The sequence below is a fragment of the Pogona vitticeps genome, chromosome 1 (genome assembly GCF_051106095.1).
Source record: "Pogona vitticeps strain Pit_001003342236 chromosome 1, PviZW2.1, whole genome shotgun sequence".
Classification (NCBI taxonomy): domain Eukaryota; kingdom Metazoa; phylum Chordata; class Lepidosauria; order Squamata; family Agamidae; genus Pogona; species Pogona vitticeps.
In genome coordinates, this window is record NC_135783.1 from 71,560,458 (window position 1) to 71,581,351 (window position 20,894).

General features: G+C 39.9%; 1 protein-coding gene across 7 annotated transcripts in view; it reads right to left on the reverse strand.

The window, feature by feature from the left end:
• TIAM2 (TIAM Rac1 associated GEF 2) overlaps nt 1-20,894 on the reverse strand; it is a 106,036-nt gene that overhangs the window by 36,154 nt on the left and 48,988 nt on the right. For 2 of the 7 annotated variants that reach the window (XM_078383226.1, XM_020801235.3), the window contains exon 13: nt 7,960-8,063. In XM_078383226.1, coding sequence (XP_078239352.1) covers nt 7,960-8,063 — 104 coding nt within the window. The other 5 variants (XM_020801482.3, XM_072995033.2, XM_020801405.3 and 2 more) reach the window with 5 other exon arrangements.

Consider the following 20,894-nt stretch of genomic DNA (forward strand, 5'->3'; position numbering starts at 1 on the left):
TTTCCCACTTTGACTTCTATGTTTCTTTATTCAGTGCCAGAGGTCAACAGAGGGTGCCAGGTCTTTAAGAAATTATCTTGTTTTATTTCTTCTCTATATAATATGACCTGATTAGTCAATTTCTCCATCAAAGCAAATACCCATATTCTATTCAGGAATCTTTGCAAGACTGAGCATATGTCCAGGATCAGGCAATGTCAACTTGCGCCATTTGAAGCACACATACACCACTTTGTAATTAGTAATTAATAAGGAAAAGAACCATCACAGTAAACAGGGATTGGCGGCTATCTGAAGATGTTTATGGACAAAACACAAAATGAAGAATAATCAACAAAAGGTGCAGGTTTTTACATCTGTTTGTACACCATTCCTCATAGGGAAACATTTCCTTAATTAGAGAGCTCCTCTCCTAAGAATATATGCTTTGGAAAATCCTTCAAAGAAGCTTTAAATAAAGGTGAGCATTACTTTGCCCAAGTTTTAAAAAACTACAAGAACAAAAAAGTAGAAAAATAAACTCAATCATATATTTGCATGTTCTGCATGTTCACTCACTGACCCAGACCCTTGCAGAGCTCAGATTAACAAGAATTTCTATTTCTTTCATTACATATATTAAAGGAAAGAAGTTCAGAATTCTACTCCCTTCAAACCTAGTGTTTGGATATAATAGTGTTGCATGCTAGGAAATGAGCAATTCTTTAAAAAAACCCAAAAAATCCCAACAACTGATTGTTCTTCAACTCTGTTCTGAAAGTCTCAGCACATCACGACCACCTTCTTCACATCATGCTTTTACACAGCCCTGCATTTTGCACTATTACATAATGCCAAGATGCATCTGTCAGTGCACTTCCACAAAAGCGCCATCAGTGAAGTCATGCAGCAATACGAAGGCAGAGATGGAAATGAAGCTTTTCAATAATATATTGCTACAAAGGAAGCAAGCAAACAAAAACCACCCTATGGAAATATATGAAGAAGCTTCTTAAAACAAGCTTAGGGAAAATACACACCATTGTGTTGTTTTTGTTCCATTACAAGATCTGTTCAACAAGATTACTTCCTAACTTCTCCATCCTGCCATGTGCACACACACACCTGCTGGAGACAGAATCATACAAATTGCTCTGACAGTAACACGACCCCTCCAAGAAAAAGGGGGGAAAAGATAACCAATTATAAGCCATTTCCAGAAACTGCAGGTCAAAGAAAATGTCGTAAGCTGGTGGTCTTTCCAAGTCTGCTAGTGCTTTGTTAAAAGCAATTTTTCTGATTTCTGAGAGAAAGAGAGTGAGATCTTGCAACATCTTAAGAGTTTAAAACATCAGCAACATTTAAGACAAAGAACAACACTACCAACACTGCCAACCCACAAAACACCCACAAATATGGGGAGAGGTATGAAAGAAGGCGGCTTGCCTCTGCTGTTCCAGCTAATCAAGAATATCTACTAATAAATGTAAAGGAGACAAAAAACAAAACAAAACAAAAATCAACTCACTTGTTCACTCTGAATTCCCTGTTTTTTGATGCAGACATTTACCTGAACTTGCTGTTCTTCCCAGGCTGCCACAGCAAAGGACAAAAGAAGCAGAAATTCTTTTTGACAAGCAGTTCTTCTCCTTCAGTTACCTAACTATAGATTGATGGGGCTGTTATTGCTTCCAAACAAAGAAAAGGGAACACATGCAATGAATGTGTCTCCACTTTACTCTGAGCAAGATGATTGGGGCAAGGGGGGAAGAACAGAGTGCGGCTTCCGCCTGGATTGCACAAGGCAGTACAATGAGATGGGTAAAACAGAAGAGACAAAGTACAGAGCGAGGGAATGGAAATTAGCCTGAATGCAGAACATACTAACAGTTATCTGTGTAACCTTAAAACAGAATTCAAAGTTGGCTCAAGCATCTTCTGCAGGTAGATGATGTGTTGCTTCAGCACTCCTCACATCAGGATGCCTCAGAGGAGAAGCAAGAGAGACTGGGCGGAGATTCAGACAGTAGCAGTTCTCCCCCTTTACCCACTGGTTATCCTGAATGTCCACAGCGGGAAGTGAGGAAACTGTATTTAACTCATTCCTGAGACAAAGGAACCACCAAGACCCACTGTCATCATCCACTCACACAATATTTGATTCTCTAATATATTACTTTCTGGTTGGATAAAAATAGATGGGGCTCACAAAAACCCATTGACTGAGTGAAGAGGGAATTCAGAATGATGCCTGAATTTCAGCATGTCAGAATTTGCATCTTCTGTTTTCACCTCTGGGCCCCCACAGACAGCAGGTTTACCAGCATCTACAGAAATCCACTGAAGCCTGAGGAAGAGAATTCCTGTGTGTAATGAGTTTGGCTACAAGCCCAGACATGTAAGAGAAAAAATGGATATTATAGACATGATGTAAGGAGCAGAGTATATCCCCCTTAGACTGCTATTCCTTTCTCTCCCTAAGTGGTACATTTCCATTCCTTTTTCCCTGGTTCACCATCCCAAAAGCAGTTTCCAGTAAATTTTCTAGTAATGTAAAATCCGTGTGTGTGTGTGTGTGTGTGTGTGTGTGTGTGTGTGTGTGTGTGTGTGTGTGTGTGTGTGTGTGTGTGTGTGTGTGTGTGTGTGTGTGTGTGTGTGTGTGTGTGTGAGAGAGAGAGAGAGAGAGAGAGAGAGAGAGAGAGAGAGAGAGAGAGATAAACATAACCCTCCTTCCTTCCACAAAGTCACAATCCATCGGATCAAAGAATTCAAGATAGATGTGAAAATAAATAAATAATACCATACTGTGTTGAAAAGCCACAAATTAACAGTGTGACTAAGAACTCTACTTTGAAGTCTAATTAATCTCTCATTATAGTCACAAGCTTAAAAGAAAAACACTATCGGGGATATACTATTTTCAACCATGGTTAACTTTATTCATCCCTAAATGTAATGCAGGCACAATTTTATTCACATAATATATTGCCTGTTTACATATTAAGAAATCATGATGTGGCTGCTGTGACCACCGGAGGCTCTCCAGATGTTTTAGTCTAGCTACTTCCTGAGAAATCTATATGTGAGACAGGAAGCAACAGTTAGAACTTGATATGAAACAACTGATTGATTCAATATTGGGAAAGGAGTATGACAAGACTGTATATTGTCTTCTTGCTTATTTAACTTACATGCAGAATACATCATACGAAAGGCAGGACTGGATGAATCCCAAACTGGAATTAAGATTGCCGGAAGAAATCAATCTCAGATATGCAGATGATACCACTCTGATGGCAGAAAGTGAGGAGGAATTAAAGAACCTCTTAATGAAGGTGAAAGAGGAAAGCGCCAAAAATGGTCTGAAGCTCAACATCAAAAAAGAAAAAAACTAAGATCATGGCCACTGGCCCCATCACCTCCTGGCAAATAGAAGGGGAAGATATGGAGGCAGTGATAGATTTTACTTTCTTGGGCTCCATGATCATTGGAGATGGTGACAACAGCCACAAAATTAAAAAGATGCCTGCTTCTTGGTAGGAAAGCGATGACAAAGCTAGACAGCATCTTAAAAAGCAGAGACATCACCTTGCCGACAAAGGTCCACATAGTCAAAGTTATGTTTTTTCCTGTAGAGATGTATGGAAGTGAGAGGTGGACCCTAAAGAAAGCTGACCGCTGAAGAATTGATGCTTTTGAATTGTGGTGCTGGATGAGACTCTTGAGAGTCCCCTGGACTGCAAGGAGAACAAACCTATCAATTCTGAAGGAAATCAACACTGAGTGCTCACTGGAAGGACAGATCCTGAAGCTGAGACTCCAATACTTTGGCCATCTCATGAGAAGAGAAGACTCCCTGGAAAAGACCTTGATGTTGGGAAAGTGTGAAGGCAAGAGAAGGGGGTGACAGAGAATGAGATGACTGGACAGTGTCATCGAAGCTACCAACATGAATTTGACCAAACTCCGGGAGTTTGGTCAAACTCCAGTGGAAGATAGAAGGGCCTGGCGTGCTCTGGTCCATGGGGTCACAAAGAGTTGGACATGACTTAACGACTAAACAACAACAACTTCCATTCTTCTGCCTCCCAAATGTTTTGAACTATAGCTCCCAGCACTTCCAATCACTGACCATACTGGCTGAGGCTGTATGGACAATCCTTACTAATCCTAGCCAGCAAGACAAGTGGTCTGGAACTGTGGGAACTGTAGTCTGGAAGAGTCCTCCCCGACCTGTGACCTTCCATACAGTTTTGACTACAACAACCATAATCTTCACCATGCTCACTGGTACTTACTGCCAAAACAGTTTTCTTATCCCCGCCTAAGAGTGGTCTCAAGGAGAATAGAAGAGCCAAAGAGATGCAACTCCTGCTTTTGCAGGGGTGGAAATAAAACCATGGTTTCCGCCCCCCCCATACATCAAATGGGGGAGGAGGCTGTTGATTTGTGTCAAGAAGCAACATCCATGGAGAGACTGATTTTGATTTGATTTGTTGCTGGTACTCATTATGTTTGCTTTCCTTCCAATTTTCTGTAGGTTTCTTTGATTGCAAATTTGCATGCAGTTAAGCTTTCTTCTGTGGTCATTTTGGTGCAACAAGCGGCAGTGTGCATGCCAAGATGGAAAACGTATCTCTCTTTTTTTGGACTACAGTTCATTGAGCTGTGCGATTCCGGATGCTATAATCCCAAAAGTAAAATTTCCCATTTCTGCAAATGGTCTATCTCTTTACATATGTTTCTGTCCTTCAGACTGGTATCTCAGCTTCCTAATGGCATTGCTCTTAACTTACCTAACACACTCAATGTTATCATCACATGGTGGTGAAAATAGGTGAAAAAAAATCATTGATTTAAGATATTTGATACTATATTACTAGAAGAAAGCAATGACTAGAAATGATTCCCAATGATGGTGAAACCAGAAAGCGCAAAAAAGAAGAAGTATTGCAGTTGAAGAGTAAGAAAACAAAACTTCATGATTGTGGAATAATTTCATAACTTTAATGTTGACAATAAGAAACTACAATTTTTAAATACTTTGTATACCTCCATTCAATCATTAATCCAACTGCAGTTAATCAATCAAGCAAACTGATTTATTAATAAATTAAGAGATACTGAGATTTGAGAAGAAAATTATGAAAGAACTAGAAAAGATGTGTCACTGGGGACCAAGGCCAAGATCATCCACACTGAAGAAATATGGCAGAAAAACATCCATTCAAAATCTTATGCAGGAAGCAAACTTTTTGAATATTACAGACTGTCAAAAAACAGACAAGTGGATGCTACATCAAATCAAGTTTGAATTTCTTCTTCTTCTTGCTCGTAGAAGCAAAAGTGACAAAATGTGACTTTCATACCTGGGACACATAATTAAAAGATCTGACTCACTGAAAAGGACAATAATGTTGTGAGAAGCTGGAGGCAGCAGGAAAAGAGAAAGACCAAATATGAGACAGATTCACTCAATAAAAGAAGACATGGCCTTCAGCTGGCAAGATCCAGGCAGACCTAATGACAGGACCTTTTGGAGGTCACTCACTCCTAAGGATGACATAAATCTGAGGTGATTTAATGATACATAAATTCATGATACAAACTGTTGGTGGTGGTATGCTGGTATCAGCCTATACTTTGCCTAATATATTTTTTATTCTTTTGGAAAAGGCTGTACGGGCACGGGAAGATGCTGAAGGTAGTAAGCTAGGCCACACATCATTACTGCTGTTGAAGTTCATGACCTATCATATTTTCTGTGTATAAGACGACCTCCACTTTTCCATCCCCAAATAAGAAAATTTTATCATTGTTTTACCCATACATTCGGGGCTTAGGAAATGGAGGGGTAAAGCAGTCTTTACCAGTGAAAGAGCTGCAGGATCAAAGGGCTGTGATCCTGCAGTCCTTTGATCCCTTCCCCTCTTACTTCCATGGATAAGACGACCAGCAATTTTTTATCTAAAGATTTTAGATAAAAGTATCATCTTATAAACAGAAAAATATGGTATATTCCTTATGCTTTCATTGTTTTAAGAGAAGTTGCCTTCTTGCAGTTTACAAGACTAGAGTTCTCCAGATGAATGCAAATGCCTTCCTGATTACCCAGATCAGCCAATCCATAACAGTACTTTTGAATTCACAAGGTCAAGACTTGATAGGAATCATGGTGCAATTCTCATCTCAAGACAGAACAGCAGCTTGGAGGACTAACCAAGCACTCCTTGTGTTATCATTTTTTCTATTCACCTTTGTTTAACTGTCCCTCAGAAACACAGCTTTTGTAAGCCATGTTCAGCCAGCTTCAACTCAGACAAGAAGCCAGAACTCGAAAGGAAGAGTTTTATTTCTCCATAGAGCAGTGGTCCCCAACCTTGGGCCTCCAGATGTTCTTGGACTTCAACTCCCAGAAATCCTGGCCAGCAGAGGTGGTGGTGAAGGCTTCTGGGAGTTGTAGTCCAAGAACATCTGGAGGCTCAAGATTGGGGACCAATGCCTTAGAGCCACACTATCTCTCTTTTTTGTTTGACTTCACCCCCAAGACCGAGGAAAGTAACTCTCCCTTTGTGCCCTCAACATGATGTCTTTAACTATTATGGAGCCTAGCCACTTTGAATGCAAAATGGGGTGGGCCTCAAGATTTCCAGGTTGTCATTTTTGAGACGTCCGTGGGACTAGTTTAACCACACTGGAATGGAAATGCACTGCAGACAGCAGCGGGTGCTTAGCTCTACTTAGGTTCAAAGGGGAGCACGGTTTCTATCTGGATATTTATGTTTCCAAGTCAAAGCAAGCAAAACAGAAATGCTCTTGCCCTGGAAATATGGATTCAGTACCAAAGGTGGAGAAGGAGAGGACAAAAACAGTTCATTACCAATGTACAATAAACTAGATGAAACTTCAGTTAGATCTGTCTTTACCTAAAATCCCATGATCAAAAAAAGCATTGCACTGAAGAAACTACAAACCATTCAGAACTCCTGTTCCAGCTGCAAAAATGCCCAACACCCTTAAAACAGCCTTGCCTTGAATCTCATTCTCATCAGCCTCCACTGTATTGCACTGCACTGCAGACCAATCTCTTTAAGCATTTTTAAGTGACTTCCTTAGCCAGTTGTGGAGTGAAGCTATTCAACTTCATTTCTAATCAGCCAGACCAAAGAATAGGAGAGACAGAGACAGGGTGAGGGTGAGAAAGAAGACAGAAATCCCAGGTGCATTGGAATCAACAACTCATTCTCCTTCTACTAACAATTAATGCTCTCTCTCTCTCTCTCTCTCTCTCTCTCACACACACACACACACACACACACACACACACACACACACACAAGTATAAACGCAGGCTCAAACCACTGACTGTACCACCTTTGTAGTGTGAAAAAAATTATCTGTCAGAATGTCTAAATAACTATGATCCTCTGAATCCTAAAATCACAAATCACATTTTCACGAACTACTCAAAGTACATATGCTAAGCACAAAAGTAATAAAGAATAGCTACTGGCACACTTTCATGTACACCAAGCACTTTACAAGTCATGTTCTTTCTGACAACAACCCCATGATTGTTCAAGTATTTAACGTTTGGCAACAGAAAATTTGAATCCGGGCTTCCCAGATTTAAGTGCAGCCTGTTATCAACCAGAACACATAGTAGCATTTAGCAGCTCCTGATTTATCACCAAGCACAATAATTATGGACAGATGTCATTTACATTTATCACAGTATGGTATGATGCACTTGGTCTCCTTTAAGCAAGTTTTCTCCTATATTACAGCGGTTATCATAACAATGGACGTAATGACTCAAGAAGGATACAAGATTAAGATTAGACAGATACAATTAACATGGTTTGGGGTTTTGTTTTGTTTTTTGCTACATCATTCCACCAACAAAAGCTGCCAACAAGTCTTCTGTACATGTCTATAGATTAATTCATCTACTTAAATTTTTTTTCAAAGCACCCTTACCCTGAAAGGTGATTCAAGTTTCTCCTTCTTTGGAACCTGATCCAGAGTGCCATCCATGCTACTTCTCCTTAGACTTGCAGCAACGTCAGGCACATTGCTGAAATCTGTATGCAAATGGAAAACAAAGCATCACACAGTTAGATAATCAAAATGTGCTTTCTCCATTCATAGATGATCTCCAGTTGTATGGGGGAGGAAAGGCTCACATATGGCATTGAAGATTTGCTGCCTTTTTTAAAAAGGCAGTTCTGCTAAAACAGACTCTATGTACTAACACAAATATTTGATTGGCTGGACTAAAATTCTCCTTGCTTAACTCCTAAAGTAGCATCATCTGTCTACAGTGCAGCACAGCTTGTGCTGTCTATGAGAAACAGCCAATAAAAAGAAATGGCAGGTATCAAATTATTCTTTTAGATGAACACAGTGTTCTACATGTTCTTAAATTGTTTAGTGGGTCAAAGTGTGGATGTGGAGGAGGAGAAAGATGGGGTTGATAACCTTTTAACAGAACAGCATTTTGGGGAAAAAACTATATATAACTATGAAGAGAGATGCCCACAAGACAGAACTATATTTTGCCAATATTGCTGTATAGCATGATGAGGGCAACAGATGGCTGTTGCCACCAAGAAAGAAAGAAAAAGAAGGGAAGACCTAAATTTCCTGCTGAAGGCACTCAAATACTTCCAGCCCTACATGGCTTACATATGCATCTGATGAAAACAAATGGGGCTTATAAAATTGAGCAAAATTGGGCAAGACTTAGTGTGATAAAGGGCAAGACAAAAAAGAGCATGTTGGGATGGAGACAACTAAGCAAGAGCTATGTGGGTACTGTATATAAAGAAATCACATAGTTTTATTTAAGATGCTTTTTCACCACTTGTGCACTTGCTGAGTAATATTGGGTCTAGATCTCCAAATCTCCCTATGTGCCATAGTACACTATCACATTATGCCAGGGCATTAGCCTGATGTGTTCCATCTGTTGTCACACCTCTCCGACTGGGTGTGCCCCATGACATAGCCTGCATATGCTTCTTTCTATACATGTGCGCAAGAGTGAAGAACGAGAAACACTTCACATCCTCAAACCATCCTGCTAGCCATTTGTCACTCTCAAATATGTTCTCATCAAAAAGACTAAAAAACTTCTTTTAAAGTTTCCACTGCTCCTAGAAATAAACTTTTAAAATAATTTAAAATAATTGCTTTGGATGGCGCAGTGGTTAAAATGCTGTACTGCAGCTAAAACTGTGCTCACGACCTGGGGTTCAAATCCCAGGTAGCCGGCTCAAGGTTGACTCAGCCTTCCATCCTTCCGAGGTCGGTAAAATGAGTACCCAGCTTGCTGGGGGGGCAATGTGTAGCCTTTATAATTAAAATTGTAAACCGCCCGGAGAGTGCTTGTAGCGCTATGGGGCGGTATATAAATCCAATAAATAAATAAATAAATAAATAAATAAACTCAATTCAATTTTTATTTTGACCTCTAAATCATCATGATATATTCATCATATTATCAAGCTTTTGTGCTATGAGAACAAGACTGGAGTCTGGCAACTAATCCAGCACCAACCCTGTGTGAGAGCGGAAGTGCATGCACTTTGGTCTGTGTATATTGTGTTAACAAAAGCAACAGTCACACTGGAGCAAGTTGAAAATATCATCATCCTTTACTTACAAAGTTAACAGGCTTTTAGAAGGTAGAAGGGGCTGGTCAGCAGCACACTTTTAAAAGAAGTTTTTTTTCTGCATTATTTCAGGACCTTGGGAATTGAGTTCATTCCATGAATCATGTTAAAAGTAGTTATGGGTAGCCAACTCAAACTGAGGTGGTTGGGTGGGTGTGCTGCGATTGTGCCACTGCTGCTGCTGTCACTGCAAAAACAACCATAAGCTTCGCTGGGCTACAGTAAGCCAAAGCAAAGCCATTTTACTTCTAAAAGAAATAGCCATCTTGCCCTGAGGGGATAAAGCAAAGCAAAGCAAAGCAAAGTGTGCTGCTTATATACCGCCCCATAGTGCTTCAAGCACTCTCTGGGCGGTGTACAAGTTAGTTATGCAGGCTACACATTCCCCCTCCCCATGAGCTGAGTACTCATTTTACTGACCTCAGAAGGATAGAAGGCTGAGTCAACCTTGAGCCGGCTACCTGGGACTGAGCCCCAGGTCATGAGCACAGCTTTGGCTGCAGTACAGCAGTTTAACCACTGCGCCACGAGGCTCTTGCCATTTTTTTTAACAAAGATAAGAAAGGTAAGCATCAGGAACTTGATGGGCTGTTACTAGCCAACTTTCCCAGTCATCACTGGAGGAGCATCTGATGACTTCTCTTCTTCTGAAGGAACACAGTGGCCTTAACAAATCTGGGTCCACTCAGAAGTTTCCCAGAAGGCATAATGATTAGAATTATATTTAATTAGATTAAAGAAATTCTAGGGATAGATTAACAAAGATGTCCAATGTTAGCACTGTTAAATATATTTGGAAACTGTCAATTAGATAACAGGAAAATGTAACGAATTGTTATTATGTTAACAGCAGCTAAACTTATATTTTCAAGGAATTGGAAAAATAACAATCAATTGGTGTTGGAAAAATGGTATAATGAGATGTGAAATCTAGCTATTAACAATACATTAACTTGTGAATTGAAAGTTAAAAAAGGATTATTGAAGGAAAATAGTTTTGGGGTATTTGGAAACCTTATATAGAATATGTATTTACAAAACAAAGATTATACCTGAACACAAGGATCATTATATTTTTTGAAAGAGCCGGGGCACATGATATAAATTAAGATGAAATATATTGATGAGAATATATATTTTATTTGTTGCTTATGTTTTTGTTATATTTTGTTATATTAATAAAAAAGTTTAATAATAAATGCAAGAAGATTAAACAAAACATAGTTAATACATCCTCTGTGCCTAATTTCAGCTTCCTCTTTGTCAAAAGTGTACCAATAAAAAGATTACAGATTGTGCCCAATGTCTATATCCCTGCTCTAGTAGAAAGTTCACATAAGATAATGCACCTAGGTTTAGCTAAATGTACTCCTGATTCCAGTCCAGTGTAACATATGAATATTTTCCTATCCCAAAGTGTTTCATTAGGAGCAGCTTCTCAGGAGCTTTTCAGGAGCAGGGACGTGGTGGTGCTGTAGGGATGTGGTGGCGCTGTGGGCTAAACCGCAGAAACCTGTGCTGCAAGGTCAGAAGACCAAGCAGTCGTAAGATCAAATCCACTGGCCATGTGGTCGGACAAACGCAGGCTCTATGGCCTGGAAACGGGGATGAGCACCGCCCCCAAGAGTCGAACACGACTGGACAAAAAACTGTCAAGGGGAACCTTTACCTTTACCTTTAAAGGAGCTTAGTCTTAACAAAATTTCAGTTCCATATTGTGGGAAGCTCCTGCCCAAGGCCATTAGCTGTTATCTATTTTCAGTGATGAGCAAACTCTCCTGGCAGAGAGCAGCGGCTCCTGACAGGCGGGATGACCTCTCATTCTGCCTTTTCCCTTAGAGTTAGGGCATAGGTTCAAAGACTTTCTCTGCCCAATCCTAGTGGTGACTAGGTAACCAGTATCCTATCTGAATTCTCACAACATACGATGTAACCCTTGCTAAGTTAATAAAAAGAGTTCTCAAGACATGGCTTTTAAGCTCCGCTGGCTTGGACATCTGTGGTCGACTTCTTTGCAACCTCTCTAAAGCAATTGTCTTCCTATTGTTCTGTGATCACCCCTATCATTAGTTTTCCTTTTGCTCCGTGATCACCTACACCATATATACCAATGTTTTGATACGATTGTCTCTTAATTACCTGACTTATACTGCATTGTACTATACTGGCAGGCCATGCATGACTCAATAGTATTCAATAATAATAATAATAATGTAACCACCACAATACAAAGACGACACACAATTTGCAAACCATCTCCTCACTGTTAGTTATTCAGGGCTTGATCAGATGGGTGTCTGTCCAACTGTTTCATCTACTGCAAGCATGATTTGATTGCTCTTTTTTCTGGTGATCACATGATGTCATTGGTGGAGTGAACCAAACGATCCCCAAAACAGTCCTGTCTGCACCCTACTGAACCCCTGTTAGGGCTTCTACTTTTTTAGTCTAGGTAGGGTCACTCCAGTTTGATCCCTTTCCAGCATGTGATATACTCTTCAACATTTTTATTAATGACCTGGATCAGGGGGTGCAGGGAATGCTAATCAGATTAGTGGGTGACATAAAATTGGGTGGAATAACTAATGCCCTGGGAGACAGAAATAAAATTTAAAATGATCTTCTTAGGCTGGAGCACTGGGCTGAAAACAATAGAATGAAATTCAACAGGGATAAGTGCAAAGTACTATACCTAGAAAAAAGAAACCAAATAAACAGTCACAAGATGGGGGATACCTGGCTCAGCAATACTACAAATGAGAAGGATCTTGGAATCGTCGTAGATTACAAGCTTAATATGAGCCAACAGTGTGAGGTGGCTACAAAAAAGGCAAATGCTATTTTAGGCTGCATTAACAGAAGTACAGTCTCCAAATCTCATAAAGTATTCATTCCCCTCTATTCAGCATTGGTTAGGACTCATCTAGTGTATTCTGCCCAGTTCTGGACACTGCACTTCAAGAAGGATGCTGACAAAATGGAACAAGTTCAGACGAAACATGATTGGAGGGCTGGTAACCAAGCCCTCTGAGGAAAGACAGAAAGAACTGGGTATGTACAGTATTGAGAAAAGAAGACCGAGGAGTGATATGACAACACTTTTTTCAAATACTTGATCTCTTCTTGATCATCCCAGAGTGCAGGACACGCATCAGTGGGCTCACGTTACAGGAAGCCAGATTTTTGTTGAATATCAGGGAAAAAAAACTCTTGTTAGAGCAATACAGCAATAGAATCAATTGCCTTGAGAGATGAGTGCTCCAACACTGGAGACATTTAAGAGAAATTTAGACAACCACCTGGCAGATATCCTTTGATCTGGATTCCTGCATTGAGAAGGAGGTTGGACTCGATAGTCTTACAGGCCCCTTCCAACTTCATTATTCAATTCTATGATTCTATGACCAAAGGGAGCCTTCCTGGATGTCAGGGCTCCTTCCAGTGTGAATTCTCAATATTGAGAAGTGGCTTAATAAAAGAGCCACTTCAGGACACTAGAAAATTGGACACTTTTAAAAATTTTAAAGCCACCCAAAAACTAATAAACCTTTGCTGAGGTACTGTAGCACATTTTTAAAAAAGGAAAACAATATTTCATTTGGTTTCGCTTAAAGGACAAGTCAAGAAAACACCCACGTTTTCTCAACTGGACATTCAGAAAAACAAAGAAAAAAGTTTTTTTTAGTGAAGTAGAACCTCAGTGATAGTCAACTGGAGTCTCTTTTTTTTAAGTTCACTTCCCCTGCCCCTCTGTCGAGGAACTTAGGAAGTGCCAATTTGTTTATTAAGCCACCTCATTATATCAGAAGGAGCCATACCAAATAGGGTTGCATTGTGCCTCCACCCAGTCCCAAGCAACCCTACTTGTCTCACACCAGTCTTCTCCAAAAAAGCAACTGTAGACAAGCCCTCAGTTAAAGCATAACTAATCATGTCCAGGCAGAATACAGTCAACCCTCGACTTACCAACATCCCTAGATACGAACTTTTCAAATTACGAACGCTTCTGTTGGCAAAAATTGGCATCGACTTGCAAATGGAGCTCAACTTATGAACAGCCTTTTCTCTCTGCCTTTTTGCCTTTGGAGCTCTCAAAGGGCTTTCCACCCAACATTGGAGGAAGCCCTTTGAGAGCTCCGAAGGTGCCGATTGTGGTGGCAGGGACCCCCAAGGAGGTCTCCCATGGTGGCAGGCAAGCCCTGGGAGACCTCCCTTGGGGTCCCTACCACCGCGATCGGCACCTTCGGAGGTCTCAAAGGGTTTTCCTCCCGACATCGGAGGAAGCCATTTGAGAGCTCCGAAGCCAAAAAGGGAGGGAGAAAGGGCAGGAAATTTCCAGCCCTTTCCCCTTGTCTTTTTGCCTTCTGAAATGCTGGAACAGATTAATTCCATCCCCATGCATTTCAATGGGAAATGGTACTTCGACTTACAAACTTTTCGACGTACAAACGTCATTCCAAAACGGATTAAGTTCGTAAGCCAAGGTACCACTGTATCAACAAGGCAAATTTCTGGCCCATAAATTCCTCAGAACTGAGAAAATGCAAGTCTTTGCTCTTTTTCAAGAAAAGAGAATGGTCTTTATAAACACGATCTGGACATATTCCAAATTAAAGGACACAAAGGCCTCTTTAAAGAATGCTGGTGTCAACATAATGGAGATGGGGAAGACAACCCAAGAATAAAGCAAAATAAGTACATCTGTCTTTCACAGAGGAAGGCAACCTTTTTAGAGCAGTAAGCAGATGCAAACTTCACATGTTGCCTTTGCCTGTTTAATTAATGAAGTTTTAATTACATGCTAATCAGCAGTGATCTTGCCAACTCATTCTTCCCTCTGTAAATAAAGGGGAAATTACAGTGAGGGATATGGAGGAATGGAGGGACTTGCTTTCAAGTACCTGCCTAATAGGATGTCTTCTCACCATTCATTCTATTTTGAAAACTCACCCATTTGAACAAGGGCTCATCAGCAAAACATCAGGTATCAAATGTCAAGAGTACCGTAGGAGATGAAGACTCCCTCTGTTTTAAGCCAGAACAAGGAGGTACACAGTATCTTCTACTTTTCTGACAGTAACACAAGGGAGGGGTGGAGATTGGAGACCTAAAAATAAAAGCAGATGGCCTAGCAAAATTTGGTGCATCCACCTCTGTAAAAACACCCTCTGCTGCTGCACTGGATTTAGGAATTTAAAGCTTATATTGGCTACCAAATAAACAAATCAAGTTTAATTTGAAAATCCACTTTAAAAGTTCATTTGTTGAATAATAATGGAAGATGTTTGGGGGGGGGGAACGCAGCCAGAATATGAAAGGAATTGAAAAGGAAATGATTCAGAAGAAAACAAGCTGTTTTGACAGCCAGGTCTTTTAATGGTTCTGAGTCATTTCTCTACTACATTCAGGTTTAAACAATTTAAAATGCGGCTATGCTCTGAATAACAATCCCACAACGCTTGCCCGCACGGGCAAGATTCTAAGTACTATTTACTCAGAAGTTAAGTCTACTTTAGTTCTAAAACCAAAGGCATCTGCAACTAATGCAATGCGAACCAGCTTCTGATTCTCTTGGCTTATAAGCATGGCAAAAACCAGCTCTTCAAATCAATAATTTTCTGTTCCCTCTTGAGTACCCTACAATTATCCACTTCCTCTTTGCAGCCATAGCAGTCCCCTGTTTCTTTCTTCTTCCTTTTCTCTCTTTAATTAATGCATACGTGACAATTTTCCAAGTCAATTATGGAGATGGATAGGAGGGATGCTTTTGGCATCAAGATGGTGTCAGGATTCAAGTAGTGCTGCTGCCAGTCTCCTGTCAGGGGAAAACATTGTCCAAGTCAAGCTCAGGAAGACAAACTGACAGAGTGCTGCTCTGGGTGAAGATGCCATCCAGGTCACAGTGCACATTAGCCACAGCATTATTTTTGTGGGAAAGTTGTTCAACATAGCATCAGCTGCACAGCATGCCACAGAAGAGAAGGCTCTCAGAGAAAATGAGAGGGTACCATGGCATAATAGGGCAGGACAGGCAAAGCAGGTTAATCCCTAAAGAAAGGCAGTGCTCTGGGAAAAGGCAATGCTCCAATGACTTATTTTACACACTACGTTTCTACAGTTAAATAATGTATGTAATTATGCCTTCATTACTGGGTGAAAAATAGTCAAATCAGTGGTTCCCAACCTTGGGTAACCCACAGGTATTCTTGAACTGCAACTCCCTGAAACTCTGGCTAGCACAGTTGGCGGTGAAGGCTTCTAGAAACTACAGTCCAAGAACACCTAGGTTACCCAAGGTATGGAACGACTTTGTAGTAGTAGTAGTAGTAGTAGTAGTAGTAGTAGTAGTAGTAGTAGTAGTAGTAGTAGTAGTAGTAGTAGTAGTAGTAGTAGTAGTAATAATAATAATAATAATAATAATAATAATAATAATAATAATAATAATAATAATAATAATAATAATAATAAAGTAGTAGTAGTAGTAGTAGTAGTAGTAGTAGTAGTAGTAGTAGTAGTAGTAGTAGTATGTCATCAAGTTGATCCCAATATATGGCAACCTTCCCTAGATTTTCTACATATAAAGAACTCAGAAGTACTTTGAAGTGGTTCACCAACCCCTGCTTCAGGTGGCCCTCTGGATCCATGCAGCTTGCCCAAGGCAACAACATGGCAGGGCATGTAACCCTGCCCGCCACCCTTGCTCCAGGGGAATCTCAGCTGGTCCTTCTCCAGGGAGGCACAGGGAGGATTCAAACTTCAAAATCCTGGCACTGCAGCCAGGAGCTCCTGCTCACTGTGCGATACAAGCCTTAATTAGTTTTTAAATGTCCATATGAAGTATCTGAATGCACAGATGAGAGTTCTCCTTGTGTTCCTCAGTATTATTGCTGGTTCTCTGACAGGGACCTTCTGTCACTCGGCAATACAACTTATGAATCCCAGCAGAAAAAAATATATTTAGAGACCGTTAGGATGTAAAATGTTCCATAGCATCTACTGCTTCTGAGTTTGTATTCCAAAGCCAAAAGCTTCTACAGCAATTTTTAATCCTAAGGATCAAAACCGGTGTGATGACAAAGTTAGGTTCAAATACATATAACTCAAGCATGTTAGAACACTATTTTCTGAATGTGCAGAGAAGGAACCTTAACTAACAAAAAAGATTTTTTTTAAACCACAATAGCATGTACTGAAGAGCAGAAACAACAATAAATGTGACAGGAGAGATGCTTGAAAAGCATACTTTCCATTGCACAGTTAAAATATGGGAAAAGCAATTAAGTGATCTCTCAAATAGATAGATAGATAGATAGATAGATAGATAGATAGATAGAGAGAGAGAGAGAGAGAGAGAGAGACATCTTAGCCCAGCGGTCCCCAACGCATTTCTTTATTTGTTCTGTACCTCCCAGCGCTGCGGATTGTGTGGTTACAGTGTTTTTTTTGGGGGGGGGAAGATGCGCTGGGGCCACACCCGGACCAACAGCCAACAAGCAGGAGATGGCTTGAGGTCCGGGGGTGATCAAATTTGAGCTGGCCGGGTTCTTGTTGTCTTCATGACCGTGAGAACTTGAGGCTAGGGACTCACCCATTTGTTTTGCAAGGGGTCCGTTGAGACCTCTGTGTTTAAAACTGAATTCCGCACTACGGCAGGACCCTCTTTTTACAGAGGGAAAGAATGATTATTTCATAAAGTGTGGCCCATGTTTATCCCATAATACTTATCTTGCGTCATTATTTCAGGGTAAAGGGGCAATGCCCTTAAACCAACAGAACCTGCTTGAGCTTGATGATCTTTCAGCACAGCCACTCTACTGGTTAAGATTAGCCAGCAGGAAAGTCAAAGGGACAGCATGCAAGGTTGTAACTAAAACTCCAACAGGAGAAAGGGCAGAGAGAGGAGGAGCAGAGGTACAGCAAGCCCAACCACCTCCAGCCCAGGGACACAGCCATAATTCTGGCACAAAGTCAAGCTAAGAAAAGGGTGGCTCTAAATAATCTCCAACATCTGAAAGCCAAGAGGTGTTTGTATTTAGCACAACTTTAGGGGACTTAGTGGCAGCTCAGTGACCAATCTTCGTTAATTAGGATTGGATTTAAGTTAGAGGGTCTCTACTGGCTGCACAGAGTTACATAAATATCATCCTCCTTCCAGAAGATCTGGCAAAAAAAAAAAAAAGGCAAAAAGCTTAATTTTGTAGCAGTGGTTAGACTTTTACTCAAAGATATGAAGCAATTAACAAAAAAACCCACCAAATTCTTCCACAATAAGTGGTCCTCAAGATGATTTTATATCTTTTCTTATTGAGCAGCTATGTAGGTGGTTTACTTTAACAGCCTTCTTATGTAGGCAAAGAATGATTCATAACAAAAATGAAATGACTGAATTGGCAGATGGTGGCACAGACATGGATAGCTGTGAAACTAAAAAGCTCAAGCTTTAGTCATAGTTTGCAACCTGTGGAAGGAACACTAGTTTCCAGCTCAACCAAACGCTCATATCCTTTTCTCCCTCTTTTCTCTCACTGCTCTGTTTGCTATAATTAAAGGACATTACCTAATACTGAAGTGAAAAAGATTTTAGGTCACAGGTAGATACCTTTTCACACGTCTATGCTTGATGCATGGATAAAATCCTCCATCACCGCTGACAGAACAACTAGCTGTCCTGTCCTGTTTCCATCTGTAAGTTGGGATTTATGGCCACTCACTGCACGAGAAAAGCTACCTGGATCTTAAATTGTCAGTGCCAGCATTCTAAACCTCCTCCTGTTACCTGAGAGGTTGTTGATGTACTACAAAATTATCTGATGGGATGCTTGGAGGAAGCTGTTTTTTATTTAACCTGCCTGTCGTCACTGCCTAAAAGCCTGGAGAGGTATTGACGGTCAGAATTGGTGGGTTAGGTAGACCAATGACTTGATTTCATATAGCAGCTTAGTATTGTCCACTGACATAACTTCTTTGACATCTGACCAGCAACCCCAGTTAGACAAGGCAAAAACAGAGAACTCATCTTTCCAGATAAGAGCTTCTTGTTTCTGTGTTACTCTATCATTTTTCAAGGTACAGTAGTCTTTTACCACTTGTCCCTCTAATACAGTTATTTATTTCTGTAGCTCTACTATTTTCAGTATGCCTACAATTACTATTTTTCTCTTTTCCTACACATCTAAAGCTGTTTCCAGTAGTCAGCTTTTATATCTTTGGTACTATAGAGCACCACCATCAGATCTTGTAAATCCTAACAATGTAAACTATGTCATTGTTCATTCTTTAGCATTAAAAATGTATAGGGAGGATTCTTCTCCTTCCCTTAATTGGTGTGTGTGTGTGTGGGGGGGGTTAATCTCAGAGGGAGAATGTACATGAGAATAATTTTTCACCAATCCTTTCAATGCACAAAACCTGGAAATTACAAAAGCTGCTGCCTTCTTCCATGGCTTACTGAAAAGCAAAAGCAATGGATGGGTTGTTTGCATCCCTGCAAGCAAGCAGCTCATCCTTTTGTGCTTGCTGTGTGTAAGTGTGTCTGTTTCTGAGTATATGGATTCATAAAGAGAAAAGATACTACAGTGGGGTCTCGACTTACGAACGGCTCGACATACGAATGTTTCGACTTACGAACCGCTCTCATAGGAATATATGGACTCGACTTACGAACTTAGATTCGAGTTACGAACTCTTTTTTTTCCTTTTTTAAAAAGCTAAGTCATCTTAGGTTAAAAGGAAAAAAGAAAAAATTATCCCCTCTAGTGGCAGAAGGCGGAATAGCAGCTTCCCATTAGTTTCTATGGACGAAAAGAGCAGATACGGATTAAATGGTTTTCAATGCATTCCTATGGGAAATGCAGATTCGACTTAAGAACTTTTCGACCTGAGAACTGCCTTCCAATACGGATTAAGTCTGTAAGTCGAACCCCCACTGTACAGATTTTTTTTTTTTTTGCAAAATTGTATTGAAAAAAGGGCCACTCATGCTGGAGGCAAGATTTATCACAGAGGGTTGAGGATCTTTGGCAAGCTGTCTTGATGACAAGCAGGATTTTGGCTAAATTTCTTTTATATCAGTTATTCTTATAATAAATTAGAAATAAACTAAATGGTTATAGAAAAGTTTGGAAAAAAGAGACCAGGATATTGTCTTTTCAAAAAGAGTAGAAGCAACATACACATTCTCAAAATTTTACCAGGAAAGGAAGCTGCTTCCCTACCCACCCCCATTACCTACTTGCTTTTGAGCTTAAGGGAAGGATTTGGCTAGCCATTCTTGGAAATACAACTATGGACTCTAGATGGGACTTTAACTTCACAGTATGTATGACAGAAAAGGACAGGGGTTAAAAAGATCTAAATCAGTAATTGTGAAGATTTTCAAAAGTTCCAGAAGTAATTGCTATTTTTGGAAACCAATGCATATGCTATTGAGAAACAAAATGACAGAGAACGCCAGGACAAAAGGGATAATCATATTAAAATAATTCATTCAGTTAAACCTATGCTGCTTGTTTTGTTTCTATTAGCAAGACACGTGTGAGAAAAAAATACCACTGTAATCTGATAATTGTGACAGACTTTCTTACAAGATTTAGTTCAGAATAATTCCTCTTCTTTCAAAGAGATCCAGAATGGCACACAACACAAAAACAATGCATATAATAATATATAATATAATAATAAAATACTCCAAACAAATGATAAAATACAAGAAAACCTAGCAGCAAAATAAATAAATCCACAATGTTTGCTAGCTTAATTAGGCAGCCAAATCCAAAAATATTTTGTATGTTACTGCCTTGGAGTACCATAAATTTCCAGCAGGTTCTTAGTATAAGAGACTATACTAATTCAAGTTTCAAAATGCACCCCAAGGAGTAGTGAATTTGGTAAGTGAGCACATATATTGATCTGATGAATATGCCAGGTAATGCTGGCCTATAATACCAAGCCAATAAATTAAGTGGGTATCCTAATAAAATGAATGATAATTAATTAGCTTCATAGTTTTTGTTTTATGACATGAGTTTCTGTATGCCAACAATTTAACAGTATTCTAAAATGAAGAAAACCCCGTGAGAAGAATACTACCTATATTGCAAATCTTGCAATCCATTTTTTATTTAAAGATGATCTAATAAAGCTGCTTTATAATCAAATCAACACTACCAAATTATCCTTAGTGACTTTTCATTTTCACTGGCATAGAAGGAACCATTGCATTTTACAGTTGAAAGATAC